Below are 21,912 nucleotides of genomic sequence, written 5' to 3' on the forward strand. Positions count from 1 at the left end.
TTCTCTTTCCTCCTTTCCCCTTTCCTCCTTTTTCTCTTTCCTCCTTTTTTTCTTTTTCTCTTTCCTCCTTTTTTCTCTTTCTCTTTATATCTCTCTCGATCTCTGGCATTTGTTACGTTCACTAACAACCAATTTGGAAAGGAAATTCCAATATCTATAATTTAATAGTTAGTAATTAAGTTATTTTGAATTTTCATTCTTATTTTCCGAATATTCAGAAAAATTTGGATATTTCAGAATTTGTCTAAATTCGTTAAACTAATTGCACATGTCTAAAATATGTATATTTTATCAGACACCCTAGAGAATAAAAAAAGTTGGTCATTGCAACATTTTGCACTGTATTTGCGCAGCAATTTTTTTCGAACTTTAGTGTTTTTGGTTTTTTTTTTTTTTTTTTTTTTTTTTGATTTATGGAACAGTCTTTACAAAAAAAAAAAAAGTTAACCTTTTTATTTTTTGTATATTATGAAAGATGATGTTACGCCGAGTAAATAGATACCTAACATGTCACGCTTTAAAATTGAGCACCATTGTGTAATGGTACTTTAAAAATCTCCATAGGCGGTGCTTTAAAAATGTTTACAGGTTAAAGTTTAGCGTTAGAGGAGGGTCTAGTGCTAGAACTATTGCTCTCTAATGTTGATGGCGTATGTAACTTGTGTGTATCTGGCTCTGATACTAGCCAGTGCCTCACCAGCCACTGACCTCAATGCACGTCCCTGCTAGGAGGGGCAAAACATATCAGAGCTGTGGCCTAGAGGAGGGGGACTGTCAACAGCTATACACAATCTTACCAGTGGGATGTCTGTGGAGTGTGGCTGGTTCTTCAATTTTATTCCCCCCCCCATTAAGCTTCAGCTTGTTTCAGTTCAAACATGTGGCATGTTACCGCACAGGTTAATGCATGAACCTCTGTCTGCAGTCTGATAATTGAAATTTTCTGTGAGCAAACTATATGTCCCACAATCCCAGGGTCCCTCAGTCTAGTGCAGGTGAAAACTAGCTACACAGTAATTGGATCTTCTAGTCACAAGCAGAGCATTCACAGGCGCGTGCGCACACACACAGCTCACTGATGCAGCTGGAAGATGTATTTTATTACATTAGCACTCCCACATTTGTGATGTAACACAGCCGATGGTAGTGCAGGCATTGGAGGTTGTGTGACCCAGGATGGAAAGTTGTCTTGTCTCTTTTGGTGAATAGGGACAGGCTAAGGGCTCATTTACACTTGCTTTGGCTTCAACACACATTAAAGCACCTACTGCTTTAAAATGCTTTTATGTGTTTTTGATGCTTTTTTGAAGCTTGACAGGTGCCCTGTGTGTGGCTCTCTCGTACCTGTGCCTCTCAAAGCTGCAGGTGCTTCAAGAGAGCTTTGCCATAGACTTCTGTGGAGGCTTTGAAGCACCACTAAAGCGACATGGGGCATAATTTTTGAAGCAAAAGCAAGGTGTAAACAGGACTGTAAGCTAACCATTTTATTTAGTGACAGGAGCTTTGACTAGCGTTCAGAGAGCTTTAACAAAGCCTGTCTGAAGCCTTGTTTTTGAAGCAAGTGTAAACTAGCCCCAACTGTAACAAATTATGGACATAGGGGAAACGATCAGCAATGACACTACAAACTGCAGCCACAACATGTGCATACCTCCTAACTTTTGAACTTCAGAATGAGGGACACTTAAGGCAAGGGGTGAACTGCGGGGCGCATGGCAAAATGTGGGTATGACTGAAGTCTTACCAGTGGGAGGGACTTGAGGGATGTGGTTAATCAAAACCAAGATTCCTTGTACTGTACCTATAAAATATGCAGGGTTCAAGAGTACCTTATATCCAGATTGCAGTGTTAAGGGGTGCGCTACATCCCGAGTGCAGGGCTGAGGGGTGTGCTGTGTACTACCAAGTTCTCCCCCCAAAGTACAAAGTCACCCCCCCCCTCCCATTCCAGCACACAGCTCTTATCCTGCCAGAAATCCTCACCCAAAAAAAAGCATCAGAGTGGGTCTGCTGCAAAAGAGCAGCTACAACTTATCTGGAGGATTGCAGGAAGTGGTTGATTGAAAGGATTGCTGGAAACAGATGACAGTTGTAGCCACTAAGATACGGCCAACCTCCCGGGAGTCCTCACGCACTGCTGTCTCTAGAAATTGCAGGGAATAAAGCCAAAACTATCCAGCAGGAGACCGCTTTGTGAGGAAAACACCAGTGTGGCTGCTGCAAAAGAGCAGCTACAACTTGCATCATCTGTGCAGTCAGCGGGGTTACTGGAGGATGGAGGAGCTTCTGCCGTGGCGCTAAGAGTGGCCCGCCCCTCCCTCCTCTCCTCTGATCTGCTTCTGCTCTCCTATATTTGAGTGTGGTGGGGGGGGTCTGTGTGGTCGATGGGAGAGTAGAGCTGTCAGTTGTAAAGCAGGGAGAAGTAAGCGTCGCCAGAGGGGGCAGAATGTTCCTGCTAAAGACCTGCTGGGGCCCGCATGCCCCTGCCTGGAAAGTCAATGGAGCCAAGTGCTGAAACTTGCTCTGGCACTGGGATCCACTTGGGGACATCAAGCCTCGGGACGGTCCCGATTAAATCCAGGATGGTTGGGAGGTATGCATGTGAGCCCATCATTACAATGTAACGCAAACCACACAGGGAATATGACTACACTAATAGCTGGGTAAAATTATTCAAAAGTGTATAATGCATTTTTTTTACATAGCTACATTGGTCCAATCTGGACCATTGTTAACTATGCACAGTATATACCATACCTGGCAGATGCCCCTGAAAATCACTGAAGCAGACACCACTACTCCAGGGAGCTCGACTTGCTTCTGAGTCCTATGCTGGCCTGATGCATTGTGAACACAGGAGGTCAGCCACTCTGCACGGGTGGCATTTAGGGAATGCTTTTTCTAAATGAATGTAAAGCGTTCCCTGATTGGATGAGGTGGAGACATCATGGTCCCCTGTGTTGAGAATGCAGCAGGCCAGCCACTCAGCATGGGACCCTTAAGCAAGTGGAGATCATTGGAGTCTATTATAGACTTCCAGCTTCCAAGGGCATCAGCCAGGTACGGTATATACATTGATTGGTTCATGCTGTAAAGATGTATACCCCCTCCATTTTCCTCCCCCCCCAACAAGCACTAGTGCATGTCACGGGAGGTAAAAGTGTGAGAGTCACATGCTCCTCCATACCCAGGAATAATATATTGTCTTGTCTGTTAGCAGATAACATATGTATGTGGTGTTGGGGTGGGGGGGCACTAAAGCAAACTTGTTTCTTTACTCTGAACTGACAGCACACAGGTTTGCGTTACGTGTTGACTAATATTGTTATTGCTGTGCTTCCTTTAGTATTCACTGTACACTTCTCAGCATTGCTTTCTGCTCTGTAGGGTAACGGAGAGCAAAAATCCTAATTTCCCAGTGGGAGGATTCTATGTTGCAAATGTTGGATGGACAACACATTTCATATCAGATGGCAAAGGACTACATGCATTACCCTCCAGCTGGCCTGAATCTCTGCCTAAATCACTGGCACTTGGAGCCGTTGGCATGCCTGGGTGAGTTGTACAGAACACTACTTAAAAATGCTTTCTTTTATTTATTTTCATTTTCCTCAAATAAAAATATAATCCATATTGAAAGGTAAAAAAGTTTTTCTGAACGTATGACTCTGACGCTGAAACAGCAGAACATTAAACATAGGAATGAGAAGGATGTAATGCTGATCACATGGATGGGAAAGAAGTGGGCAAAAGGTGTTAATATAGTGGGATGTCCATGCCCAGTCCTACAATGTCATGGTGTCTTAACACCTCCTGCTGATACCACCGTTCTGACAGTAAAAACCCTATACACAGTTTAAGGTTAAACAGCTTCTCTTCCAGTTTCAATGAATGGCTGTATTTCTTTTTACACTCCCTGCCACTGTTTTTTTTTTCCCTATGCTAGAATCACCATTAAGGTACTCCCCTTTTTTTTTTTTTTTTTTTTTTTTTTTTTTTTTTTTTGCAATCATATCTCCTCTCAAGCGTCTCTTCTTAATGTTTTTGTAGTCGTTTTTCAGAACTGAGGCCCTCCCAATCCCTTTTTATTTTTTCGCCCTTCTCTGGACTCTCCAGTTCCAGCACATGCTTCCTGAGGACTGGTGCCCAGAACTGTATGGCATACTCTAGATGCAACCAGACCAGACTCTTGTAAAGTGGCAGAATTATCATTTTATCTCTTGAGTAAATCCCCTTTTATTTATGAATGCTAATTTTTAGCTTAAACTGCGCTACGGTGAAATACATAAAAAAATAACAATTATAGCCGCGATTCATCTATGTAACACAAACAGTGAAATTAAATGAGAAAAAAGGGGGGGTTGAATGCGCTAAAACAGATTTGGTGATCATACACATCATCACCAAACCAAATATTTAGAACTAAGTGAAGAGTTCCCCTTTAGTGTATACAAAATATACAAAACACAGGTCAAATGAATAATCAATCCAAAAATAAAATGTTCAAAGTGATAATAAAAAGTCCATGTATAAAAAATAAATCACCCAAGTGGTATAAAAGTATCTTAAAGTTCCAAAAAACATAAATTCTTGCTGTGAGAAGAAAAAAAGCATGCTTGCTCCACCACCGTGAAATCAGACTGGCCGCTTACCAGAAACTCATGATTCCCCCCCCCCCCCCCCCTCGGTTACAGAGGATCAGAGAAAGCTGTTTGTTAATACTGCTTCGAACCACGACCAGTGGATCAGAGACCCTGTACCGAGATGGGACATCAAAGACTGCAGGGTCAGGCTAAAGATGTTCACACTGACAGGTACTCAGACATCAGCCCACAGCTCCATATAGTGTAAAATCATTGACTTTATTGGATAAGTAAAAGGTTAAACTCACATGTTAGTAGGCATGTAGCGTAGTCTGGAGCGCTGGCCGGAAGCTCACAGACAGCCCGTCCTACTGGAAACAACAGCAGCAGTAGGAGGTGACAAACACGTTGCCCCGCCCCGCGACGTGCCCCTGCAGCGTGTTCTCGTCGCCTCCCATTTTATTAGCTAGACTTTTAGCGTTTGTGTACATTCCTGCTTGTTCGTTGTTTTGAGGCTGCAATTGGGATTGGGCCAACTTACCTTGTGTTTAGGTATTCTAGTTATTCTACCATTAATGCCCCCATTTATTACCCGCTGAACCTTGCTCATTGCTGGCAATCACTATATCGAGTCCCTCTTCTCCCCCCACCACCTAGTTTAATATTCCCTCTAACTTTCTGGCCATCTTCTCTCCAAACAGAGCTGCGCCCTCCCCATTTGTAGATGCAGTCGTCCCTGCTAAAGTGCTGGTAACCAAATGAAAAGTCAGCCCAGTTCTCCAGGAACCCAAACCTCTAGTTTCTGCACCAGTTCCTCAGCCACTTGTTAATTTCCCTAAGCTCTCTGGTGTGGCTCCAGGTACAGGCAGTATTTCTGAGAATACTACATTGCAGGTCTCCTCTTCTTTCAATTTCGCTCCCAAGTCCTTAACATCTTATTATAATGATAATTTTTTTTATTTTTTTTTTTTGGACACTCCACCTCCCTCCTAACTTTGTCACTGGTACCAATTTGTACTATGACAGCGGGGTCCTCCCCAGCCTCATGCAGCAATCTGTCCATATGATTCATGATGTGCCAAACTCAAGCACTCGGTAAACAGACCATTCAGTGATCACGGTCTTTGTGACAGGTAGCCCTATCTGTCCTTCTAATAATTGAATTCCCTACCACCAGAATCTGTCTTGCCCCGTCCTCACTGGAGGAGTTGTTCCCCTGGCAGCTAGGGGAGTTGCTCTGCTCCAGCAATGCCACTCCTTGACTGGCCTCCCGACATCACGCAACAGGGCGTACTTATTGGGATGTGCCAGCTCAGGACTGGCCTCCCTGATGCTTTCCCCTCTACCCTGCCTAACTGTCACCCAACTACTCTGCTCTTGTGTCTGCTCTCCTGTATCTCCACAAACCTCTGTGCTGGCCCCTACCAGCACCTGAGGGGTATGGTCCATACTCTTTCAGGTTGGCAATGCTTTGGAGTGTTGCCAGCTGCTTCCCTAGATTCAGGACCTGGACTTCCAAAGAAGCATGCGGCTCACATTTTGTGCAGCAGTATTCGCCCTCAAACTGATGCTCAAGGAACTGTACATGTCACATGATGTGCACCGAGTCGCATTACCATACCTATTGGACATCGTACCCACTAATTTTCATTGGGATAATCCTAGATGATTAGGAGTTGTTCTCTGCTCAATTTATTGATTAAACTCTCTATTCTATTCCTGATTTACGCAGCCCTCTGCATTCTCTCCTCCTCTGGCTCTCTGATCACACGGTCCTCGGCATGCTTTCCTCCTCGCAGTACTTAGTTACTCACAGTACTTCCAGGTACTCTTAGCACTCTCGGTTCTCACAGCTTGCAATACTCCCAGATACACTCAGTTACTCACAGCTTTCAGCACTCGCAATACAACCAGTCACTCCAAGCACTCCCAGTCACTTTACATTGTCCCTAGTGCATCAGAAACTGGCCAGGCCCATAGACTGCCATCTAATGTCTACGGGTACCTTAAAGTGGAACTTTAGTCAGAAAAGTAAGTCCTGCTAGAGGTCTTCAGGCTGGCCCCTTTTGCAGGTATAGCTATGTAAAACATTACAAATAAGTGTTTTATACTATTTAACCACCTCAGTACAGTGCACTTACACCCCCTTCCTACCCAGACCATTTTTCAGCTTTCAGCGCTCACAATTTGAATGACAATTACTCAGTCATGCAACACTGTACCCATATGAAACTTGCGTCCTCTTTTTCACACAAATAGAGCTTTCTTTTGGTGGTTTTTATAAATATAACAAAAATAGGGAATGGCGCTGTGCAAAAAGGATGTATTGGTATATGATGTGTGTTTAATGGTGGTGATAGGTGTGCCAATGTGACATGCTATAGCGGACACCAATAAGTGGTACCCTCAAAATGCACCCCTGTTTTATCCCACGTGTAGATAGGAAAAGTAGGAATTAATAAATAGTGATAAAAGAATGCTAGTTGATAAATAAATTAGTGAATGACAATAAATATAAAAACAGCTATGATCTCATATAAAAATTATTAGTATTAATAACCACTAATAATATGGTGTAAAAAGATATAAGTGCAAAAAGTGTCAGGTGCAGTACAAGTGGCAATATTCCAGCCACTACTGGATGATAGAAATAAACTGCAGATGTTAAATTAGAATAAAGGGTGTCCACAATCCTCTATAAAAAACAAAAAATGCAAAACAATATGTGTGAAAAAATTCATATATACCACATACACAAATGTGAGGTTTATATAAAAATTTTTTTGTAAAGTAGAGGGTATCCACAGTCCTCTGTAATAAAGTGCTAGGAATGCAAAAAGTAGATACGTGGAAAAAATGTCATATAAATATACTTTAAATGTGCAGATATTAGGACTCAAACCAGTAAATAATTAATATGTATATATAGAGATAATGAACTAATTGATAACAGTATAGAGTCCCATGTGAAAGTGGCCAAAGAGTTCATATGATGTCTTCCACCGAATTTCCTCCAAATATTTAAAACAAACTCCCCCTGATGTGATCCCACTCACCGGAACGCTATACCCCTGCAGGGGTATAAGCATAGGATGTTTGTACGCCAGATGCCGATCAAATCCAGGTGCCAATCAGATCATTATGTGTTGGTATCCCCTCAACCCGGATCAGCCACTCGTGAAGGAGAAGGGGGAAGATGACAATCCCCTGTTGTAATCCTATTTCCGGCCGGACATCCGCTCCAGAGTATTATATGTAATAAAAGAATTGCTCCACATAGCGTAACTCCATAAAGTATCTTTTATTTGTAGATGTTTAAACAATCCAAAAGGAGCATAATGAATCCAAAGAAATAAACAAGTATAAAGGGAGAGGAGGGAGCATGCAAGCTCTCTACCTCCACTAGCCGTTCCGGGACGCAGCGTAGTGCACAATTGCCGCTTGCGTTCCACCGGTCAGCTATCGAAAACCACAGTAGCAGGAAGTGACGTTGTGCGTGCCAAGATAGTCCCGCCTTACGCGTTTCGTCACACGGACGTCATCGGAGGCGTTTTTAATCACTACTGTTTTTTTTATTTTTTGTGCTATAAATAAAGTCTGTAAATTTTGTGGGGAAAAAAATGCCTTTTTCTTTGTTTCTGTCATAAAATTTTGCAAATTTAGTCATTTTTCTTCATACATTTTGGCCAAAATTTATACTGCTACATATCTTCGGTAAAAATAAGTGTAAATTATTTGGTCTTTGTGCAAGTTATAGTCTACAAACTATGGTGCAAATCACTGAAAATTGATCACACCTGATGTACTGAAGGCCTATCTTTTTTTGAGACACTAACAAGTCAGGAAAGTACAAATATTCCCCAAATGACCCCTTTTTAGAAAGTAGACATTCCAAGGTATTAAGTAGCATAGTGAGGGGTATTTTTTTTTTTTTTTCCCAAAATTTAAGAGCTATCTATCCTATCCTATCCTATCCTATTTATTTCTATCTATTTCTATCCTATCTCATCTTCAGGCGTTCTACGAGCATAAATGACACATCTCATTTCTCAACCACCTATTACACTTTTGAAGGCCCTGGAGCACCAGGACAATGGAATTGCCCCCAAAATGACCCCATTTTGGAAAGCAAACACCCCAACGCATAATGAGTCTTTTGAACGTTTTTTTTTTTTTTTTTTTCAGAAGTTTTTGGAAAATGTGGAAAACAGAAAATGCTTTCAAAGTTGTCCATTTATCAGATATTTCCAACACACAGCATGTACATAGCAAAGATGACACCCCAAAATACATTCTGCTACTCCTCCTGAGTATGGTGATACCACATGTGTGAGGCTTTTACACAGCCTGGCCACATACAGAGGCCCAACATCCAAGTAGCACCATCAGGCATTCTAGGAGCATAAATGACATATATAATTTCCTGGCAACCTATCATTTTTGAAGGCCCTTCATATTTCTAACACATAGCATGTACATACCAAGAATTACAATCCAATATAAATTCTTTCGCGGAAAGGGTAAAAAAAAAAAAAAAAAAAAAAAAAATTACCTGTGCTTTTTAGTAGTATCCACAAAGGAGAGCACTGGTCCAGGCAGCAGGCAGGGATGTGCTTAGGGACAGCAATAGTAATTATCCAGGCAGCAGGCAGGAATATTGTCTATAGTCAGCACAAGGATATTGTCAGCACAGCACAGTCCGTAGAAATTGTCCAGGCAGAGACAGCCAGCACAGCCATAATATTGGTCCTGGTACACTGTTACCTGCAGACACTCATTGTACCGCTCTCCATCCCTTCATAAACATACTGCCTCTTGCTACAGCTAATTATTTGCATAGTCCAGGTAGCGGTGTGGTCCGTTCATGCGGCAGGCAGAGACATGATGGCAGTAAGTCAGCAGCAGGCTGAGGGCCGCAATCAGGTAAGACTTGTGCTCAGGGATAGAGGCTTCGACCCACCCAAATCTCTATGAAGACTCCAGACCCTAATCCGGAAATTCCGAAACCCGGAGGAAACAAAAAAATTGATTTCTCCATCCGGAAAAACAATTCTGGAGCCCCTCGCATATGTGATACCCCTGTGTACTACAGTAGCAGGGCAACAGATCAGTCCAAGCGGTCGGCAAAAGCATAGTCCATAAAACAGGCCAGGGTCAGTTCACGTGGGGCCAGTCCAAACGGTAGGCAAAGGCATAGTCACAAAACAGGCCAGGGTCAGTTAACGTGAAAGGCAGTGGCATGGTTGTTTGGGGAAGCATGGAAAATGGTCAGCACAGATGATGAAAATGGGGAAATGGTTAAAAAATATGGGCTAATATTTTAGGGATGTATGATAAAGGTGGAAGCATTCACCAATGCAAAGGCCAGGTTGGGAGGGACACTGGGGACAATGGTAGCTGGTATCTTTTCGAAATCCTCTTTTGGTGCACACGCAACCCCCTTTTTTTTTTTTTTTTTTTTTTTTTTTTTTTTTTCTGTCTTTCGGCCTGCTTCAGATGGTGGAATGTTGAAGGGGAAGTGGCGCTCATGTCGGCAAACAGCCTCAGAGCGAAGGTCTTCTGGGGGGTGTCTTTGGTGATAGATGAGGGACGTAACCACTTCTTCTATGAATTGTAGGAAGGGGGCGGGGCTTTCTGTGGATTTGGTGTAGACTACGTAGGAATTATAAACGGCCAAATGGATGAGATAAATTTGCTACCTTCTTGTACCAGAATCAGGACCTCCTTATCGACAAATAGGGCTGAATCATTTGATCATTGAAATCCACCCCCCCCCCCATGTAGAGATTATTATAATCTTGGACACATACTGGCTTTTCAATGGGACCTCGTCTTCTTTGAACCTCAATTGTAGTGTCGTCATGGATGGTGGACATCATGTGCACGTCCCTTTTTTATCCTTCCACCTCAAGGCCAACACTTTGTTGCATCTCAATGCTGCTCTTTCCCCCCTTCGCAGCTTTTTGTTTGCTAGAGATTGTGGGAAGCCCTTCCTATTTTTTCTGGAGGTTCCGCAGGCCAGGGTTTTTGCAATGTATAGGTGTTTGAAAAGGGGCAGGCCAGTGTAGAGATTGTCAAGGTATATGTGATATCCTTTGTTCAGAAGTGGATATGCCAAGTTCCATACAATCTTTCCAGTTGTGCCCACATAGGCCGGGCACTCAGGGGGCTGGAGCTGGGAATCTTTTCCTTCATATATGCGGAACGCATACAAGTATTCCGTGGCTCTCACAGAGCTTGTATAATTTTACTCCGTATCTGGCCCTTTTGCTAGGAATATATTGCTTTATTCCTAGCTGGCCTGAAAAGGGTACCAGGGACTCAGCGACACGTCTATTCTGATCGGGGACATAAAGTTCTGCAAATTGTTGGGAAAAGAAATTTTATCAGTGGGCGAAGTTTATATAATTTGTCGTAATTTGGATGATTGCGGGGAGGGCACTGGGTGTTGTCGCTAAAATGAACAAAACGCATTATTTCGTATCGGGACCTGGCCATTACGGCAGAATAAATGGGCATGTTGTGGATGGGATTAGTGGCCCAATAGGCATGTCCTTCATCATAAATATATATTTTTTTTTTCTTTTAAGCCCCATGTTTAGGGTGAGGCCCATAAACAATTTTAACTCCTCCAAATTCAGATCTCTCCACTCAAATGGACGGGCATAGGATGATTGGGGGTTGTTGGCAATATACTGCTGGGCATATAAATTTGTCTGGTCCACAATGAATTGCAGCAAAGTGTCGGGCAAAAACAGATAAAAAAAAAATCAATTGCTGTGAAATTTTGGGTGTTGGCCTGCACACCTGGCTGTGCTGTGAAAGGGGGAATAATTGATGAACCAGAGTCGGATGGCAGCCATGTTGGGTTGGCAAGACCATCTAGCATATATGTAGAGGCCCTGGCTCTTGGGGGACGTGACACTCCAGTAGTTGGGGGATTTGAATATCCAGTGCTGGTACTCAGGCGTGATGTGGCAGTACTGGGTCTGGGCATTTGTACCTGGGGCCTATAGCCGGCGGCAGCGCTGGTACTAGGCCTGGGAATTTGTTCTTGGGGCCTATTGCTGGTGGCAGCGCTGGTACTGGGCCTTGGAATATAATCCTGGTTTCCAGGGTGCCGTGCCCTTTTAGGAGGCACCCATTCTTCCTCCAAATCATTTGCGGATTTCACTATTGGGTTCAAATGCCGAATTTGATTCAGAATTGGAATCTGATGAGAACTCCCCGTTGCTCTCATCAGTCATGGAGAGGATCTGGAACGCCTCCTCACTGGTGTATAATCTTTTGGACATGACTCTGATAGCTGTGTGACAGATGGCAGGTGACGTTTTATTGATAGATGATGACGGTGTGACAGCGATGGTCACTGATGGGTGACAGGCCAGGGACACTGATGGGTGATGGTCAGACGGGTGACAGGTCACGGTCACTGATGGGTAATGGCTGATGTCACTGATGGGTGACAGGTGATGGCTGACGGTCACTGATGGGTGATGGCTGACAGGTGCACCGCTGACGGTCACTGATGGCAGTCTTATGTGACAGGTGCACTTTATGGGGTGATTGTGGTGACTGTTGGGTGACAGATGACGACACAGATCGGTAACTCGCTGCTCATGGCTCTTCTCTCCTCACACTGGAAATGGCGTGTGAGGAGAGAAGAGCTGGTAACAGCTAGTTATCGCTCTGTGTTTACATTTAGTGATCGGCTGTGAAAGGATCACAGCCGATCACGTGGTAAACAGCTGCCGGCCAATGGCTGTTTACCATCGTCGGTGACGAGCAGTGTTCCCGGGAACACGCCGCCACCAACGTGCATGCGTGGCGCGCTCCCGATCATGCGCTGTGCACAATGGGGGCGGTACCATCTGTCATCAGCCGTGACCTCATCACGGCCGATCACGTGGTAAACAGCTGTGCCCAATGGCTGTTTACCCCCCTCGGTGGTGAGTGGTGTCTCCGTGACACGCCGCCACCGAGGGTACAGGGATGCGCGCACGATCGCACTCATTCCCTGTTTAAAGGGCATATGATGCCATCCCAGAATGTGAGCCGCGCCACCTGGCCATCATATGGCGGGCGGCAATCGGTTAAAAGCCAGTAATAAACTGCCTTACCCTGCTCTGCACATGCTCAGTTGCTCTCCATTTTTAGGCACTGCTGAGTTTGTAGAGGCCGATTTGCTGACTGCCTTAAAGCAGAATTAAACCCTCCTATCCTTTTACAGCCAAGGAAGCTGTTCGTTTGATCTGCAACTGCCATGGTGCTGCACATGTGATCAGTTACGACACCAGCCATTTGATGGTTTGACAGTTTAGTACACAATCAAATCAAACTTCTCCCCCTTTTTTTTTTTTTTTTTTCTTATTTTTTAAACCAGTAAATCACGCTTTACTGCTGGGGCTTTGGGCTTCAGCAAAATGGCAGCCTCCTTTAGACAGGATCCAATTAACCTACCAGCATGTCTTTGGAGTGTGGGAGGAAACCGGAGTACCCGGAGGAAACCCACGCAGGCACAGGGAGAACATGCAAACTCCAACGAACCAGCGACCCTTCTTACTGCTAGGCGAGCGTGCTATCCACTGCACCACTGTGCCGCCCGGCCTATATATAAACTGACCTATTGAGTAAGGACTTGTACATATGGGCTTTAGCTTATATAAACAGTATGTACAGCAAGTTTCTACAAAGCACTTTTTAGGCAGATTCAAGTACCTTTTGTTAAAGCACCCATCAACTTCATTTTGAAGAGGTTAAACTTTAGATCTTAATAGGAGTGCTGGCTGTTGCATTAGCTGCTATCAGGCTTTAGTAAGCTTCAGCATTCCTTGACACTTGGTAAGACTGCTAGCAGCTTGTTCAATGTGACATTCAACACTCCCGTTTGGGATTTATGTTCAACATCTTCTTACTAGAACTGACGATTGCTTTAACGGCCCTTTGTTTAAAACTTGTTTAAAAAAACGTAAACGCTTGCCATATACACTTGTCTTTTAACATTTCGAAGCCTGTGTGTACAGGGACTTGGGTAAATAACCATGTGAAAAATTGAGTCATCAGTCAGAATGCACCCAATGACCTGACTTCAGTTAAGTAATATATAATCTATTGCTGCACTTTGCACTACTTTCTTGATTTCTTATCGGTCTCATTAAATATTCGTGAAGATATCCCAACAATTCAAACCTTTAGGCTGGGTTCACACTATTGTGCTGCAATAACACATGTGTTGCTGGCACTGCTGCTCAACAGGGTGACCTCAGCCAGCCCTAAAGATGTTTTACTTGTTGAACATGCTAATAGGACAAGCTCACTATAGGTTGTGAATTTCAGAGTTGGGTTATGCTTCTGTTCTGCACAACGTTCTTATAAAAGTGATTGAAAATGTACAAAGCATAGTTTTTTTATCCTGTTCTGTGACCAGAGGTGTTTTGGTTTTTACTCTGCATTTGGAAAGTTTAAGGTGGAACTACAGGCACAGGCAATTTTAGAACTTCTAAGAAGGGGGAGGGGGTAGGGGGGAATATAACCCCTAGTCCTATCTATGTACTAAATGAGCACATTGCTGCTCTGTACTCAAAGTCACAGCTCACATACCTTCTTGTCCGCAGCCCTGTTTTCATCAGTCCTCCTGTGTCAAGCCTGGCCCTATCAATTTAGCAGGGGGGTCATGAGGCAGAGAAGGAACTCCCAAATTCAGGGCGCCAGGGTACAGTAGTAATCCCTGCTCTGCAGCTATTAAAAAAAAAAAAAAAAAACTTTCCTGGGCCCTGCCATGTTTGTTGACAATTACGTTAAAGTCCTCGCCTTTTCTAGATCAATGTGCCAGGACCTTAATATAATTGTCAGGAACGCAGAGGCAGATTACTCTGCTTGAACCCACAAGGGATTAAATGGTCCCCCCTTTATGCTCCTTGTTCCTCTTGCATCAGCAGTAGGTTGACCAGATGGCTTTCAACTCATGTTCATTTTGTAGCCAAGTCAGGCTGCACAATGTTCTTACACCCAGTTGCCCTCCCACATATCCAAAAGATTGTGGATGGTATCTTTGACTCACCAAAATTGCAGGCTACCCCCCCCCCCCCCCTTTTTTTTTTTTTTTCTCTTGCTTCTGTATTTTCTGTCATTTGGACTTATTTTAGATAAGCCTCTAGAAGTAACATTTGGTGCTGCAGCAATACCCTGGACATGTTTTGGAGTGACCCATCTCAGGGGCATTATTAAGGTGGATTAGTGTACATTTGTCACCCTCTGAAGAGTGGATTAGTTTTCAGAGGGTGTTTGACAGGCAGTGAAGAAGAGTTATGTCGTCTCCTCACCGACTGATTTAATCCCTAAAAACGTGCACCACCTCGCTGCAACTGCTTTCATTGTACACGGCTGTAAGGTGGCCCCATTCAGTGGAATGGGTTGCATTCCGCCTCCAAACATGACAGTGGGGGTTAATTTTTTGTAAACTTCCATTTGCTGCAATCTGTATGTTACATACTCAACACCCCTGCATTCTATGTATTACTTACTCCAGACCCCTGAATTATGTATATTGCCCACTCATGATCCCTGAACTCTGTATGGTACTCATTCCTGACCACTGAACTATGTACATACCCATTCCTGACCCCCTGCGCCCTGTACATTAAACATTCTCAACCCCTGAACTATGTACGTACTCCTGAAAGTGCACTGTGTAAATTGCATACTCCTGACCCCTGCACTCCGTACATTGTATATTCTTGACACCTGAATTCTGTAAATTCTATACATACACCTGATACCTTCACGCTGCCTCTTTCTCTGCTGGATGCCTGCGGGCTAGTGGGAGGGATGGTCTGGCTCAAGCCCCTCCCCTGTCAGTTATACCTCACGGGGTCCCATGATGTCTAACAGCTGCTCTGCATGAAAGCCTTGGGGTCCTATATTTGGCCCACCTCTCACCGTGGTTCTTCATAGAACACTTTGTATTCTGTGAACTAACAACAAAAGACCAGGCATTATCTGGATGGTGGTGGGGGAGCGGGTGAATGACATTGGAGCTTCTGTGTATGAGAGCTGCAAAGTACAGCGTTGGCTCTAGTGTAAAGAATTTATGAATTGTACAGTATAGAGCAGCGATCTTCTCATTTTTATACACCGGACTAGAGTTGTGTTGTTTTGTTTGTTTTTTTTTGTGTGTGTGGAGGTGGGGGGGTTACACTTGTGCTTCAGAAAATGTAAAATGGTCTGTGCCTGGAGTACCTGTTTAATGGCATCGTTATTATGTTTGTGCACTTTGCATTTTTCTGCTATGAAGAATTAACTTGCATCCATATTGTACTGTCTTTTCTGGTCTCTGGATGGCACTAAATCAAATTAGTATCATGAGGAATATATTTATTTTAAATGAGCACACATTTTAAGTTTTTTTTTGTGTTTTTTTTTTTTTTATTGCAGTATTTTATTTTCATATAATTTTGTGACATCCGAATTACTAAGTGCTTTGTTTACAATATTCTGGTTAGTCTAATAATTACAGAGATTTGTAGATTAACCTGCATTTAAGCCCCATACAGCCTCCTTGCATGTCTGTTGAAATAAGACATTAGCCACACATTTTCAATGAGTTATGGACTTGTGAAGACATTGTGAGAAGGGAGGTAAAGCTCAACCGTTGTTTAGTATTGCAATACACGAAGCGGAATCTCACCATGTAATTTAAAACTTATGAATGCCTCCCATGTACATATGGCTGTAGCTACAAGCATCATTCTGATATCCCCTCACAAAGTCAAGGACGTCATTTTACTATGGCCTGGTAGTTAAAGGTTGACATGTTTGGTATCCCACTACTCGACAGTTGCAGAAATTTGTAGACATTTCCAACTACCGTTTCATATATTTTACAGGGCCTCTGCTTTCAGAAAGAGTGAGTGTGAGGTTTTTATGGTTTAAAGGGGGGGGGGGGGGGGATTGCTTTGGAAGCAAAAGGGTGTTTTTTTTTTTTTTTTTTTTTTTAAAAACTTTTAAATAAAACCATATTAGGGCTCTTTCAAACGGGACGGATCCGTGATGATCCGCCCCATGAACATCCGCTTGCTCAGCGGGATCGCTCCGCCGATCCCCCGCTGAGCAGGAAGATGACAGGTCACCTGTCAGAGCGCCGCTCTCCCCTATGGGGGATCGGGTGATGACGGACCATAGAGTCCGTCGTCACACGATCCGATCGAAAACGGATGGAAAAGTAGGTTTTTCCTCCGTTACACTTTTTCGGATCGGAGCGGATGTCAGCGGACATGTCACCGCTGACATTCGACGCTCCATGGAGGGTCCGTTCAGGTCCGCCTAAAAACTGACAGGTGGACCTGAACGGACAGTCCGTGTGAAAGAGGCCTTAGTGTATGTTCTGCCTCTCTGAATTAAGCACTGCAAGTGTGATCTGTAAAACTGATCCAGTTGTGGCAAGAAAGTTTTATAACTTGCGGTCTCAGGAGTGCTAGCAGACATTGACTCGATCCAAATGACATCCTGCAGATTGTAACAAGCTTTAATTTAATTTTTTTTTTAATTTGACTCCGTGTCATTAACACCAAACTTGGTTATTTAAGCCTAACTCCAAGTATTAGTGAAGTTTAAATAGTTTGGCTGGGCCAATCAAACTATTTACTCCATTGACAGATGCAGTAGCTGTGTGCGCTGTAAAAACTGTATGTAGCCTCAGCTATGTGTTTGCGGCATCGGGATGGAGATTTCCGGTCTTGCTCCATAACAAAATAGAGTTGGGCTGAGCTCTGCTCAGTCCTTTACGGGAAACTTTGTATTCTATGCACTATACAGGGCTTCCTCCGATTTGGCTGAGATGGAGTGGCGATCGGATTACATCATGATCTCCACCTCAACCAATCAGATGAAACTTTGTATTCATTCATACGATACAAAGCTTCCTGTGAATGGCTGAACAGTGCAACAGACACTGTGGTGAAGGTTTACAAAAGCTGGAGTGTGCATAATCTGCAGTTCTGCATAGACGCCAATCGGCTTCCATGTTTTATTGTCAAAACTTAATTGAACAAGTTGACGTTAGAAGCTGGCTACCATGCAGAGCTGCATCGGATTCTGTGTGTAAAAGCTGATATCACCTCTGTATAGAGTTCCTTTTTAAACAGTAACTGAGATATCTGTTTAGCTCATTTCAGAAACATGCAGACTTGACATCCAATGTGAATTTGTCTGATATTAGTTTCAGTGTAATAAAACTGTTTAGTTGACTTCTAATTGAATGTTCTGGTTAATAGTTCAAAATAGTACAAAAGCCACCACAACTGTGATTTAACATGTGCTTTCATTTTTACAGTCTGACAGCATACTTTGGCTTGTTGGAAGTCTGCAGTCCCAAGGAAGGCGACGTGGTTCTTGTTAACAGCGCTGCTGGTGCTGTGGGTTCTTTAGTGGGACAGATAGCAAAAATCAAAGTAAGTTTACCTTTTTAAAATAGTGATTTCCTTGTCATTTTTATTTTTTCCCCAAAAAAGCTCATATGAATTTTTAAATGAAGCCTACCAAAAGAAACGTGTTCTGTCATTGCTCACCTTCTTTTGAACATGCTACTCGCCTGGCTCTCAGGCAGGTCACATTGCTTCCGTTCTTTGAGGCACTAGCCCTAAATAAGTTTGCTGCAAGAGAAGTCAGAACTCGTAATTGACAAACTTATTGTAAGTCAGTGGTTCAGAGGCCAGAAGAATACTGTGGAAGCCAGGCAATTATTTTCAGAAGGTTAGTAGGGGATGCCTTACAGATTTCTTTTAGAGAGCAACTCCAAACAAAAGATACTTGGCATAAAATGTGCTAATGCTTTCTAGATACATTGCTCACATTATAAACCCAGAGGCAACCCAGCTTATTTCTAATCCTAGAATCCTACAAGGGCTGCTTATTTATATATTTCAGTGTGGTGCTGCCTGTCAAAGTATATGCTGTGGAACTTCCAAATTATTCTTCATTGTGTGTGATCACGGCTGCAGAGGGCTCAGGGAAGCACAGGTGTTGGAAGCAATCTCCTTTTCTAAGTCATTCAACAAAAGATATTCGTCTCTCCAGACTGTACCCTGGACTCTGCTCCTAGACTGCCAGGCTCCTAAGTATTTATGGGTTGTTTCCCCACCTTTTTGTCCTCACCTCCCAGGTGTTGGTGGGAACTCCATGAATATTCAGGCTGTAGCCTCTGTTCCTCAAATCCTCTAAGTTCCAGAACTATCCAGAGAGTTCTAGAAGCAAAGGGGAGGCAACAGAGCCGCACAGCCTTTGAAGCACTACACAGTCCAAAAACAAAATAATCCTGCTTATTTGCCTAGAGAAGAGCCAGACTAAATTTACCTATGCTAGCGGCTAGGAGGTTGCTACATAACTATTGTGGTTTAAGCACAGCAACTATAGCAATTTACATAGCACTGTGCATATGACACATCCCATTGATCAGGTAGGCTGTTTCCCCTGAGACTAAATGTTGCAAAAATGACATGTTTAGGGCCTGGTCCCACTAGGTGCATTGGGACTGTGCTTGACCTGCACAGACCCAAGACACGGCAACTTTGCCTTTTTGGTTACAATCGGCTCAGTTCACAACACTGATGTGGGTTGTATATCATGAAAAGTACGATGCCATACTTTTATTTTTTTCCACCACATGCTGCAATACGATCCACTGCTCTGCAGCCAATAGCACTGCAAAAAATGTCACAGAAATTTCAGTAAACTTTGAGGGGGGGGAGAATAGAAAGGTTGCTGTGTTTTCAGCACATAAGCACTGCAGCATTCTCACTGCATGCCAGCGGCTGTGTTCTAACACAACTGCTGATGTGAGAGTCCTAAAGTATCGCAGCTATGAAGGTAATGTCCCTTTCATACTGATGGATTGATCAGGTCCGTCTGCCAGTCTTTCAGGCGGACCCGATTGGACCATCCAGTGCTCTCTATTAAGCAGCGGATGTCAGCGGACAAGTGTCCGCTGGCAACCGCAAGCATCCGATCCACTATAAACAGACAGAGCGAGCCACTGAGAGCCAGAGTCGGCTGCTCCACCCCCTCCACAGCTCAGCGCTCCAGTGAGCGAGGAGGGGGCAGAGTAGAGAGGTGTGGCTGCAGCTGTCTGCTCAAGGAGCTGGGAGAACCGAGTGATTGGCGGTGTTCGAAGGCTCTGTTCTCAGTGTTGGAGGCACCGGGGGACAGATGCAGCATTGGACTGATGCTGCATCCACCTAGGTAAGTATGAATCGTGGAGGGGAATCCTTTTTACTTCTCTTTTAAAGTATCTGTGTACAATTTCCGTCAGCCCCAAATCAAAAACGCACAGCGAAGAGACCTATGACCTGAAATGAATTTTCAAAAGTAAAAATGTGTGTGGTTTTTTTTTTTTTTTGTCTCATCAGGGCTGTAAAGTAGTCGGATCTGCTGGCTCAGATGAAAAAGTTGAGTATTTAAAGGAAATTGGTTTTGATGAAGCTTTCAACTATAAGACAGTGGGCTCTTTTGAGGAAGCACTGAAGGCAGCATCTCCAGAGGGCTATGACTGTTACTTTGAGAATGTAAGTTTGCTTGAGCGTTATGTATTGTAGTAATTAGAAAAAAAAAAAAAAAAATTACTTTGCTTTTAACTGAGAAACATTTTTTATTACTATGACCTGCTTTGGGTTACTAAATGTTTGCATTACATAATTAGCCTCTTGGCAAAGTAGTTACATGTCTATGCAGTAACATGTACAAATATGCACCGTCATGATGACAGCAACAACCGTTTTTTTTTAACGGTGTTTGTAAATGTGAATGAGTTGTATCACTGTGTTCATTATACATCCAGGAGCAGGACCATTATGGAAGCAGCAGATCTCAGTTCTATCAGGACCGTTTTATTCATGGAAGCCTGTCTAAAGGATACTTTGACATGTTGTCTGAAACCTAAACCCATTTGATCCTTACAATTTCAAACCTATGGTAGAAATTAGGGTTGCACCGATACCAATTCTAGTATCGATACTGAGTATTTGCCCGAGTACTTGTACTCGGGCAAATGCTCCCGATGCTTCCCCCAATACCTTTGCATCCCAGAAGTCAGTGGGTGGGAGAAGGCGGAGCGCGTGTCCTGGCACAGTGAGATTGCTTGCAGCAGAGGAAGGTAAGCTTATGGGGCAGGGGTGTGGGCCGCAGCCGTGTGCCATCCATCAGCATCGGTGACCTGGGCTGTCAGTCGTTAACAGAAGTGACGGCCCGAGTCTCCGTCAGAGGCTGTACACTGCATCTCCCATCTTGGTACACCCAGGACTCGGCCTCAGTAGCCTGCAGTCACAAAGCGGCAGCGGACCCGGGTCGGTGATCCGGGCCGTCAGTAGCTTACGGAAGTGACGGCCCGAGTCTCCGTCAGAAGCTGTACAGTGCATCTCCCATCTTTGTACACCCTGGACTCAGCCTCAGTAGCCTGCAGTCACAAGGCGGCAGCGGACATCTTGTTACACCCCGCCCATATAGTTCACTAACTATATGGGCGGGGTGTAACAAGATGTCCGCTGCTGCATTCTGACTAGGCTTACTGAGGCCAAGTGCAGGGTGTATCAAGATGGGCTCTTGTATACTCATTACTTATCGATTTTTTTTTTTTTTTTTTTTTTTTTTTTTTTTTTTTTTTTTTTTTTATTTTATCGTGCCAGGCTGCCAGCAATTATTTTAGTGCTGCATTATTTTCAGTGCCACTGCCTACCAAACCGTTTCACCTATCTTTGCCCATAAGAGCACTTTCACACTGAAGAGCCTTACAGGCGCTACAGCGCTAAAAATAGTGCCTGCATAGTGCCTGTAAAGAGCCTCTCCTGTGTCTCCAGTGTGAAAGCCTGAGGGTACAAAAAGTCCTGCAAGCCGCATCTTTGCATCGCTATAGAAGCGGTGTATTCACCGCTCCTAAAGCGGCTCTTCCCATTGAAAACAATGGGGCAGCGCTGCAAACCCGCCAGCAAAGCGGCGCTTTGCGGGCGGTTTTAACCCTTTCGGCCGCTAGCGAGGGTTAAAACCGTCCCACTAGTGGCCTAATAGCTCCGCTAAATATAGCGCCGCTTTACCGCCGACGCCCACAATGCCTCAGTCTGAAAGTACCCCAAGTGACACTTATTAGTGCCACATACCAGTGCCGCATATCAGTGTCCATCAGCCAGTGCCACCTATCAGTCCTGCATATCAGTGCTGCAAATCGGTGCCCATCAGTACGTGCCACCTATCGGTGCTCATTAGCGCTGCTGCATATTAGGGTATGGGTTATTAGGATACAGGATATCGCACTACCTTCTTTGCAAATCCTCATTCTACAGAGGAA

The 21,912-nt window shown here is 43.9% G+C and overlaps 1 protein-coding gene across 1 annotated transcript in view; it reads left to right on the plus strand.

Annotated features, from left to right (window-relative positions):
• The window catches only part of LOC141101731 (prostaglandin reductase 1-like), a 62,718-nt gene that overhangs the window by 13,990 nt on the left and 26,816 nt on the right, over positions 1-21,912 (plus strand). Inside the window, exons 5-7 of the mRNA XM_073591028.1 lie at positions 3,388-3,555; positions 17,914-18,031; positions 19,985-20,140. Coding sequence (XP_073447129.1) covers positions 3,388-3,555; positions 17,914-18,031; positions 19,985-20,140 — 442 coding nt within the window. The remainder of the gene's footprint in view (positions 1-3,387; positions 3,556-17,913; positions 18,032-19,984; positions 20,141-21,912) is intronic.

This window comes from Aquarana catesbeiana, linkage group LG01, assembly GCF_042186555.1.
Source record: "Aquarana catesbeiana isolate 2022-GZ linkage group LG01, ASM4218655v1, whole genome shotgun sequence".
In the NCBI taxonomy this organism is placed as follows: domain Eukaryota; kingdom Metazoa; phylum Chordata; class Amphibia; order Anura; family Ranidae; genus Aquarana; species Aquarana catesbeiana.